The following is an 11,658-nucleotide window of genomic DNA, read 5'->3' as shown; positions in this document are numbered from 1 at the left end:
GCCCACGTAGGGAATCACTCTGAAACATTTCAAAGATTTAACTTCAATTAACAGAAATTCAAGAACATTTCTGAAAAGGAAATAAGTTAGAACTTAAAAAAAAACTTCATTACAAAAATAAAGTTTCTTAATGATAAAGCTTTATTAGCAATTCAATTTCATTTCCCAACAAGAAAATATGACATTTTAAGATGTTGCTGAGGAACAATGAATACAACTGAAGTGGTTGCACAATTTGAAACATTGAACAACGGAATCAGCTATAACTACAAACAGTTTTTTTTTAAAATCCTGCAACAGCTTTCAAGTAAATAATTTAAATGGGAGAAACAACAGCTATTTAGTACAATGACAATGGAGCAAGAGATTACACCTCAAAGCTGAATTAAAGTTATAGATACTTCATATAGGGAATTAAGATAGACAACATAAAGGAGACAACTTATGCATTACAGAAATACTTTAGGATTACAAGTGAGCATGTTTATTTCTTCTGTAGGTTGGCAAATTTTAAGAATATAAGAGAAAAGATAGATACTTATGTCAATAATGTAGAAGTATTTAACAATTACTTTCACTGAATTATCAATTGTATAATGGAAAATGTAAGATTTAACAGAAGAGTTTACAGGAGAACACATTAATAGCTTAGCAATGATCTTTGCAGGTTGTCAGAATTTTCGATTATAGTGCTTTATAACCATAATTAATTCAAGAAAAAAATTGCTGTTGAAATCTCGGTTCTGTCTCTTTGAAATATGTTATTTTCAGAAGAGGATCTTACACGGGAAAGAGCTATGCAGATAGAGGTGGAAGCTGAAATGCATAAGCAACATGAGAGAAATTTGTGAACAGAAACTGAGTGCACAAAGCTCATCCGACCTTGTCAACTTTCTAATATACAAAAACACCAAAACATTACACAAAAAAACAACACAAAAAGCCTTTAGATCCCTTTCTGTTATAAGTTACTACTCCAGATGTGGAGATGAAAAAAAGCACACAAGCAGAAACAATATTCAGCTTTATGATGCCAATGCAACATATGTAAGAAAATGAAACATTTTTGGAGAATGTTTAAGCATGTCAAAAAAACCTATTGAACAAGGGAACTAATGATACTTATTTGCATACAAAGGTTCACATCTTACAGTTAATACCTTTGGACAAAAACTTGGAATACCAAGAGATACCTACAGTTGAACACATGTAAACACACATTATATGATGACATGCCATCTTTGAGAGATAAGGATCAAACTTTCTTACAAGTTGTAATTGACTCATCTGAACCAGATATGGCAAAGATCATAAGGTCTTCCACCTCATTTCAAACTTGACACCAGAGTGGATGTTAATATTTTTACTGAGAAAATTGCTTGGTTGAAGAGGATGAACCACTCCAGATCAAAGGAATGCTAAGAGTATTATTAAAATACAGAAACAAATGGAAAATGTGCATGTCTTTAAAAACCAACACTTCTTATCTGAGCAGAAATGCATCTTAAAATATGTTGATCAATCCCAAACAGTTCAGAAGCCAAATACCACGGATTAGTATGGGTCAACAAGTAGAAAATCTTGGTCTTGGATAAAATATTTGTTGTACTTACAAGAAGAAATATATCACTCAAGAATAATTACATTGATGCCTGACAACTCTTCATGACTAAGAAATCTGATGATACCACTGATTTCGATAGTTTTGAAGGAACGATTCAATTTTCTTCCAAAGATGGATGAATCTTCAATCTCTGATCATCTGACATCCTTTTCACCCCAAGAACTAGAAATTAGTAGTAGTTTCTTGTTTCAACCAAATCAACTGTTAATGATAGCAAAACAACACAGTTAGCTTTATTCCCTAAGATTGAACGTGAGAAACTAATACTTTTATCCAAAAGTAAGCTTGAGAATTGAAGAATCACATGCAAGTTTACCTTGTGACAATGTCAAATGAAGAATATTACTCTTTCAAAAACATAGTTATCTTCTCTGATACAATTTGAGAATCTAATGTTCAAGAGAAACATTGATGCCAGAGATTTACTTCTGCGAAGGGCATTCAGGAAATTAAAGAACCACTGAAGTTCCAGTTAAGCAATGATCTCTACCTTAATATTTTGCCTCAAGCAACAGGCTTACAGTACAAACAAGTCATCTGCCAAATTTAAAGTCTGAGACTTGGGGGAGATGTGGTAGTTATATAGTTCAAAGAATTACGTAAATTGTTTAAAACCAAGAAATATTAGTGATTTGAGGGTGGTGAAGAAACATTGTAGAAGGTGGTTAGTGCCTGAAAGGATTAATTGACAAGAGAAGATAAGTTTTACCCATGTGGATTAAAGCACTATCCTGAGGAATTAACTACAGTCAAGTTTGCAACCTGTATCTCACTCTTGGGGGTCAGAGCTACATGGACGTGTTTCTTTTGCTGTTTTTGGTATGTATCAGCTGGCTGGGAAGGCTGTGTGCTCTATTCAACATAGCTTCTAAATCGAAAAAGTTTTCATTTTGCACTAATGTTTGCAAAGCTTTCCTTCCATGTGCTTATGTGTAGTTACAAAAACAGGAAGCCAAGCTGAGAGACATCTAGACTTTATGTTAAATGTGCACTCCTGTAGCGAAACTCAGTGAGTACTTCCACAAACAGAGGTACACAGAGGGTTACAATATTCTGGGCCAATCTAACAAAGGCACATTGATGCATATTCTCTATTTTCTGCCAGCCAACAAATCTGCTATCCATGCTAATGTGTCGCCCACTACACCAAAAACTTCTATTTTCCATAATAACCTTCGATGTGGAACTTCATCAAACGCTTTCCTGAAATCTTGTTATACCTTTTAGAGCCATTGAGAGTGTGGGCAACCCAGGCCTAATGTTGCTTGGGAAATCTGCTTCAACCAGCAGAGAGGAAGTGGTCCTAATTTCTGGCGTGGACATTTTGGAACAGTGTTCAAGTAAAGCATCTGTGAAGGGTGCTACCTTCTGGTGCTTGTGGGAGGTAGGGGGTGGTGTGACAATCACAGCCTGTTGTGGAATGCCTGCTGCAGCAAGTGAAGGGAGAGCTTGGTGCTCTTTAAATATAACTCCAGAACCTCCAAAACCAGAACTCCTGGCAAGGATGGAAGTTTCATTTGGCATCTGCACTTGAGTCTTTAAGTCACTACAGAGAATATAATAGGCAAGTTCCTCAACCTTCAACCCCTAGCATTACTTAAATGTTGTCAGCCTTTATATTTCCTGTCTCTGAAGTGATGTTATATTAAACGTGTCTTAGAAGAAGTCGACCACAGAAGCAATGGTAAAACTGTACCACAAAAGACACTGAGTTTCCACCCATTATTCTTAATTCTTATCAGGAAATAGTTTTCATGAACTCTGGTTTAAGATGAGGAATGTATCTGTGACATGAGTCAGGTGTTTATCAAATGAACATCTCTTTTTCCAAGCAGTAGTTCCCTCTTCATTAAAATGCTGCATGATGAAGATCTGAGCCTCCCAGTCACCCATTGCTTCTAGCAGTATCCTGACCAATTGATCATCTCATAATGAGGCCCAGTGTGCTGGTGTGTCCAGCAAACCTCCGATTTCTGCCATGTTTCTGCTTGCAGCCTGCTCAAAGCTTTTGGGAAATGACAGAGATTTTCTGGATCACTATTTTTCACCTGCTGTCAGCTACAATATTCATGGTATTGTTAGACTAATACATAATGGGCTGAACCTTACATGTCATGTTTGTCGGGTTTTTTTTGTATGGTTAAATGCCATGAGGCCTAGTAAAATTTCTGACTGTATCTTACCAAAGTTATGATGACCCTCCTGTCTGATTCTAGGTCTATCTTTCACTGTTCCTAGAAAAGCTCACTGCTCACCAAATATTCTGCCAAAAACCGTCAATTCACCCATCAAGTTGACACTGGTTCTATCCACTTTGGGCATTGTCCCAGTCATTTTCCAGTTTCATTTCCTATCTAGAGAAATTCAAGTAATGTGAGGGAATGCAGCTTGTAATAGTTATCACTGGCATTGAGATCTATCTAGTCACTCAGTATAATCCCTCAAACATCCATGTCCCCTTTTATCTTGCACTGCTCTGACAGTCCACTTTCATTTATCCCTCTCTGTGTAGAATTGAATTTTACCTCCAACACTCCTTCTTGCCCCTGAACCCTGACATTTCCCTCTAATAATGCCCCCTCTGGTCCTCCCTTGTGATGGCCACAGTGGTGATCATTGCCAACCAACATTGCCACCGCCCCCCCCCAAAAAGGTCTACCATGCCTTCCGATGCTGTTCTGCCTACTCTCCTATAAGCTTTCATGCAATGGATTTAAAGATTTATGAAAATGGAGCTTTATTGAAACACATCTTACTGCTGTTGTTTACAACTTCCATGAGAGACCTTGAATAAGAGACCACAATCATGTGATGTTACATCATTTCCTGTGGTGATATACATATTAATTTGCATATTAAAACAATTATAACTGATCCATTATAAGATATTACTATACAAATACGATTTCATCTCATCTGTGGGAAGTGAAGGAGCATTCTTGCTCAACAATGGATGTAATCATTTTAAAAATTCTTCTTGGGCAGCCTCCTGGCCCTTGAATGGAGTCTCCAACAATTTGAAGCTGACAGGAAAATGAATGCTATTCCCCAGTTTAGGCTTCAGGTTATTATTATAGCCAGTGCATGTTTCAGGAAGGACTCAGTTTGAGTGACCTTGTTAATTGTAATCGTGTAAAGAGTGAGTGAGTGAGAGGCAGGCTGCTCATCAGCAGGTCCCACTGTCAATGTCCAGACCTGGCCTTCTTTAACTGCATCTTCGACGCGTTTGGACATTCCAGAGAAGCTGATAGGAAATTGGATGCCACATCCAGAGACTCCTGGTGGAAATAATGAAAGATACCAAGTTGCAGGACACCATAAACAACCCTGCAGACAGAGCACGGCATGGGTACATCTGGATGTGGCCAGATGGGTATGACCACCCGAGGATAGGATAGGATTTCCTTTTTGTGCCCTGAGTGCTCACTGCCAGACCTACCTACGTTCAGCTGGTATCCTTCACTAATCACAGCCACTGTTGATCGATTGTCACCTTCAGGAAGACCAGAGCAGAGGATCTTCCAACAATGAACTTGGCGATAGGCTCCAAAGAAAACTGCCCTCAGGTTGGCAGGAGCAGCAATGAATGGGTTTGCCTCTCTCATATCTTCCTCTTGATACTTCTTCTTACTGTTTGTCAGATCTCAGGATGGCATGGTGGCTCAGTGGTTAGCACTGCTGCCTCACAGTGCTAGGGACCCACATTCGATTCCAGCCTCGGGTGACTGTCCGTGTAGAGTTTGCATGTTCTCCCTGTGTCTGTGTGGGTTTGCTCCAGTTTACTCCCATGATCCAAAGATGTGCAGGTTAAATGCCCATAGTGTTAAGGCATGTGTAGGTTAGGTGCATTAGTTGAGGGAAATGCAGAGTAATGGGGTGGTTACTCTTTGGAGGGTCAGTGTGGATTTGTTGGGCTGAAGGGCCTGTTTCTACATTGTAGGAATTCCAATTCTAATTCTTCTTGATCTGCTTCTGTCTCCTCTTTAATCAACTCTGCTTTCTTGGGAGGAGGCCAAAGGAGTGTGTCAGTTTCTGATGTGTCTTTCTCCACTTACCTTCTTTCCCATTATCCTTGACCCCACTGACCTTATTGGAGTGGTTCCAACTCTGGTCATTTGAGCTTAGCTAGCACCATACCCTGGCCAGGCCCCTAAAGAAGTTGTTGACCACCTACCCCCAAGCCCACCCTTCCACTTCACTAACTGCTAACCCATCCCCCAACACCCCACACATACCCCCTGGTTACAGCATTTGTTCCATTTTCCATCCTTAGTTGCATGTCCCTTCTTCTGGGGAAGTAGGTGAATGTGGAAGCTGACCATTTTAAACTATTAATCACAGAAAACACTGAGGGACACAAACAGGATTAGAAAGGTTAACGATCTAGGAAACCCTCTTTAGTGCACTGGTGCGAAAATGAACATTAAGCCATTTTCTTCCTTAAAGAAATAACTAGCCTTGCTCTTTTCTTTGGGTGCCTCCAGGATAATCTTCCCGTCCAGAGTCCACTCTGTGGAGCGGGATTTCTTCTTCCAGAGGGTACACAGAGAAAGCTCTGTGATCAGCAATGTGAAGGAGAAAAAGGGCTCCGGAATAAAGCTGAGACTGACATTTTAGGGATCAGTCAATGCTGGACTGTATGACAAGAAGCCCAAAGACAACATGGTCTCCCAGTTAGTTCTATTCTCTAACTGGGCGGTCTTAGATGATAATACATGGGAGAATATGGACAAACAGCTATCTGTGGGTGAGCTAGCCAAGGTCCTTGTGTCTTTGTAGGACATAATCAACCAGGATGTGCTGGGGGTAAACAGGAGCATGCTTAATGCTGGCGGAACGTCCTGATCCACGAGGACAGGCCTCATCATCTTCACCCACAAGTAGGAGGGGAAGAGGGAGGAAATTTAGAATTAGTGATCAATTTCACTGCTCAATGTAAACTATAAAACTCAGTCCAAGGTCATTGCCAGCTGGGTCAGGTCTGTTTTGGGGTTGGTGATTCACCCTGTGCTATAGTGGGCAGGACAATTTCAGACAGCCATGTGCCATTCAGAGATCTCATCACCTGTATGCGGGAATGAGGATTGGCACCGGACCATGAGAAGACCTTCAACAGAATATCACATACCTACATGATGGTTTCAAATGGAGTTTGGGGAGCAAATCTGCAACTGGATCCAATTGCTTGACATAAACTGCTGTCTCAAAGGCTGGGGATCTGAAAGCTTCCCAATCAAAATCAGTCCTGCCTGACTGCCCTCTCCATTGCAGATAAGAGCCTGGTTCATCAACTGTGAGTGCTCTCAGTGTTGTTGTATGTGGCACAGGTATGGCCAGTTCCCAGAGTCCATGCTACAGCGGTTATTTGGGCCATCCTCAACTTATCTGGAGAATAAAGATAGATCGTGTCTGCAGGGACACCATGTATGAAACCCTGGACAGAGGATGGTAGGGTGGTGATCAGAGAGAACATATGCAATATCATCCTCATCTTGATGTTCACCTTTGTGTTCCATGCAAATGCTAAGTATCACTACATGCTGAGGTTCTACCTGCCCCACTGTTGAGAAGGATGGGTCTGGCCACATTGCTGCTGAAGTCCAAGTAGTTGGACTGAATCTTGTCATTTGTCCCTTGTGTAAAAGTTTGTACAGAAAACACCTTTGAGCACAAATCCATTAAGTGGTCAGCACATCATGTCCTCAAGACCCTGTAGGGAATGGAGACAGTGGATCCTGTCGGGTGATTCCCTATGCAGACTGTCAATATTATTCAGGGGAACTTTCTAACAAGCACCAAGACATAGCTTAGCTGCTGGTGAGAAGGGATATTCCCTGTCAGACTGCTCATATATGCTGCAGTCTCTGTGCTATCATATGGTGACCTCGCAACAGCTGCCATGGTGAAAAGACCATCACACATCTCATTCTGGAACACACCCTTGCTAAGACAGTCTGGAGAGATGCAGTTGTTTTTGTCGAGGTGTGTCCCAAACAGTTGTGTGAGCCTGGACTCTGTGCTCTCTGGGCTGCTCCCTGAGATGCACACCAAGCTGTACCTGAAGAACCATCAACTTGATGCAAGACTGTCATTGGTCTGCTCAAAATGTATCGGTTTTCTGGTGCAAACAATTGTCCCCAATTAAGTGTTACAAGAATGGCAGATTCCAGCATTCAGGATTGCATGCTGAGTGATAAAGCTTGGGGCAGCCACTGTCAAGGCGCACTGGGAACATGGCCGCCACCTCAGGCCTTTCAGCCATTATGTACCAAGGGCTTTATAGAATGCCTCAGGTTGCATGGTTGTAATGAAATACATATAGTTAATATCACATTTTATTAATGTCACAATTGTGTGATTGGATTGAGGCACCTTATGAGAGTAAAACACACAACTGAGAAGAGTTGTATTTTGTTGGATTTTTTGTTATAACTGAATTGAAATGGTATGGAATGTACTCATCCATATTTTATGAATAAAGTATAGTTTTGCAAAAAGCCCTCCACTTCCACCAGCCCTTCACCATCGTGTTGGGCAGGGCAGTTACAACAGCCCTAATTTCTAAGAATGCAACCTGATTTGTTCAAAGCTGGATAGAGCTGTTAATTCCAGATCAGCTGAGCATCTTCAAATTCATATCAGCACTGTATAGATTAGTCTAATGACCTGTTCAGTGTACCAAACAAGATAATACCAGGGCCTAGGGGATGCTGCTGTAATTATCCTGCAAAATAACCCCAGCATTTTTGCGATGTTTGAAAACATGTTCTGCTGCTGGTAGTGCAGGTTTAGAGGCTTCAGGTTTCATCATTTGGATAATGAAAGACAAACGGGTGAGATAAATTTTTCATACTTCACGCTCAAAGTAAACTATAATTCAAGGCATGTAAAACTGCCATTTACATTTTAATCATGAAATATTTGATTTCAAGTAATCTTACTCCCTTGTGCAACATTCACATCCTACAAGGAAAGGAAAAAAAACACCTTCTCTGAGCCTTCCAGTTAAATGAAAATCAAAGCATTTTCAGGAGCTCGTTTGCTCAGATGGCTAGTCTGTAGTTCCAAATAGTGCCAACAGTTGAAGATTTGGCCCTCATTCCAGTTCAGGTAGACCTGGCGCCTGCTTTTTTAGCAAAATTACCCATGAGCCACGGTTCCAGCACCCCTCAAATAGTCAAGGATAGAAAAAGATGAAAAACATTTTCAAACAAAATATCACAACGGGCAAAGAAAAAGTGTAATGGATTCTATGCTATATTGCAGAATTCGGCTTTCTGTGCTTAGCAATAATAGGACACTTAATATGTATATTTTTATGATACTTATTCATTTATAAATAGCACATAGAATCTCACACTTTAAAAAGTTTTAGGGTGCAGTGATGATTGCTATATGAGCAAAAAGACTAGCGTGGAGTTATTACCTTTCAACATCACAGAATCTGTTTGCAGTCAAAATGGATAAAGCAGATAAACTAATGCAGGATGCAGTTGGTGATTTGGTATACTGACTGCTAATTTCTACTCTATGGAGAAGGGAATCTATGTATGTGCTCAACACAAACAAACAATGCGGGGATTGAGTAGGGGGTGGATCTGGGTAGGATTCTCTTCAGAGGGTTGATGAGCACTTGATGGGCTGAATGGCCTGTCTTCACACCATAGGGATTCTATGATTCTATGAAACTTATAACAGAACAGGACATATAATAAGAGGTGCAAAACTTCAGAGCCCCTATTCTAACCCGGACCAGAACTGAACGAATCAGGAAAGAAACTAATCTTTAGCAGACCAGAGAAAAAGTGAATCAATGACATTTAGGTGATATTGCAGGGAGGTAGAATGCAATGAGGGATGACACAACATGACACAGATTTTAAATAAGCATTGAAATTATCTCTCACGTTCATAGATACAGGCAGGAATAGGCGATAATAGCTCACATTACCATTTTGATGGAATGTACAAATACTTTTTTAACTTCCCTACAGGCAGCTCATGGAATGAATACTCAACCAAGGTTTTATTGCATGACTTCAATGGAGTGAAAGCCAAGCAGGTACAGAAAATTGAAAATGACTTTCATACACCTCCACAAAAAAACTAGTATGATTTTACTACATTCTGTTGACAATGCTTGGTTGTTGGGAAGATCTGGAAAAAACCATAACAGACCTTTCTAGTTATCAACTTTAGTGACCACCAAAACGGTTGCCATGAAGTCGCAGAAAATAACAAAGGAACTGAAAGAAGCTTGAGTTTTGGGGAAGGGTCACTCAACCCGAAATGTTGACTCTAAATTCTCTCCCAGACCTACTGGGCTTTTCCACCAGCTTCTATTTTTGTTTATCATAAAGGAGGAGACTGGTTGGAACTGTAACTCTGAAATCAATGAATTTCATCCTTGAAATAATTTTTGAAATCTTAATCTGGCTCTTAGCATTTAGTGAAATCCATTATACAGTACTGCCAATTGGCATTAAGTTGGCAACCTTACCTATAAACCTCAGGACAACTGAGTTGGATGTTCAGATAGGGTAGTACTCTTCTGAGATACATCCATAGTGTATCTGTATTGTTAGGTTATTCTGCCTATAGCTGTTATACAAAAGAACCCATTCTTTCACTGACTTTTACAATGTACTCAGTTGTGAATAAACATGCTTCTTATATCCCTTGCCAATAGCTGTTAGAAGTCAGGAGGAATTCTTCACTTAGCAGACACATGATCTCAAACATGTCAAAAGATAGTGTCCATATAATAGAGTCATAGAATAGAAACTAGTCATAGCATGAAACAGACCCTTCGGTCCAACCCGTCCATGCCGACAAGATATCCCAATCCAACCTAGCCCCACCTACCAGCACCCGGCCCATATCCCTCCAAACTCTTCCTATTCATATACCCATCCAAATGCCTCTTAAATGTTGTAGTTGTACTAGCCTCCACCACATCGTCTGGCAGCTCATTCCATACACGTACCACCCTCTGCATGAAAAAGTTGCCCCTTAGGTCTCATATCTTTCCCCTCTCACCCTAAACATATGCCCTCTAGTTCTGGACTCCCCATCCCCAGGGAAAAGACTTTGTCTATTTATCCTATCCATGCCCCTCATAATTTTGTAAACATCTATAAGGTCACCCCTCAGCCTCCAACACTCCAGGGAAAACAGCCCCAGCTTGTTCAGCCTCTCTTGTAACTCAGATCCTCCAACCCTGGCAACATCCTTGTTAATCTTTTCTGAACCCTTTCAAGTTTCACAACATCTTTCCGATAGGAAGGAGACCAGAATTGCATGCAATATTCCAACAGTGGCCTAACCAATGTCCTGTACAGCCGCAACATGACCTCCCAACTCCTGTACTCAATACTCTGACCAATAAAGGAACGCATACCAAACGCCTTCTTCACTATCCTATCTACCTGTGACTCCACTTTCAAGGGGCTATGAACCTGCACTTCAAGGTCTCTATGTTCAGCAACACTCACTAGAACCTTACCATTAAGTGTATAAGTCCTGCTAAGATTTGCTTTCCCAAAATGCAGCACCTTGCATTTATCCGAATTAAACTCCATCTGCCACTCCTCAACCCATTGACCCATCTGGTCAAGATCCTGTTGTAATCTTAGGTAACCCTCTTCGCTGTCCAATACACCTCCAATTTTGGTGTCATCTGCAAACTTACTAACTATGCCTCTTATGCTCGCATCCAAATCATTTATGTAAATGACAAAAAGTAGAGGGCCCAGCACCGATCCTTGTGGCACTCCACTGGTCACAGACTTCCAGTCTGAAAATCAACCGTCCACCACCACCCTCTGTCTTCTACCTTTGAGCCAGTTCTGTATCCAAATGGCTAGTTCTCCCTGTATTCCATGAGATATAACCTTGCTAATCAGTCTCCCATGGGGAACCTTGTCGAATGCCTTACTGAAGTCCATATAGATCACATCTACTGCTTTGCCCTCAATCTTTTTTGTTACTTCTTCAAAAACCTCAATCAAGTTTGTGAGACATGATTTCCCATG

The 11,658-nt window shown here is 40.7% G+C and overlaps 1 protein-coding gene across 1 annotated transcript in view; it reads right to left on the bottom strand.

The window, feature by feature from the left end:
- Window positions 1-302: 302 nt before the first annotated feature.
- ofcc1 (orofacial cleft 1 candidate 1) overlaps window positions 303-11,658 on the bottom strand; it is a 181,053-nt gene continuing 169,697 nt past the window's right edge. Inside the window, exon 13 of the mRNA XM_060824012.1 lies at window positions 303-1,825. Coding sequence (XP_060679995.1) covers window positions 1,822-1,825 — 4 coding nt within the window. The 3' untranslated portion in view covers window positions 303-1,821. The remainder of the gene's footprint in view (window positions 1,826-11,658) is intronic.

Source organism: Hemiscyllium ocellatum, chromosome 4, assembly GCF_020745735.1.
Source record: "Hemiscyllium ocellatum isolate sHemOce1 chromosome 4, sHemOce1.pat.X.cur, whole genome shotgun sequence".
In the NCBI taxonomy this organism is placed as follows: domain Eukaryota; kingdom Metazoa; phylum Chordata; class Chondrichthyes; order Orectolobiformes; family Hemiscylliidae; genus Hemiscyllium; species Hemiscyllium ocellatum.
This window is presented reverse-complemented; position numbering and strand designations above follow the sequence as displayed.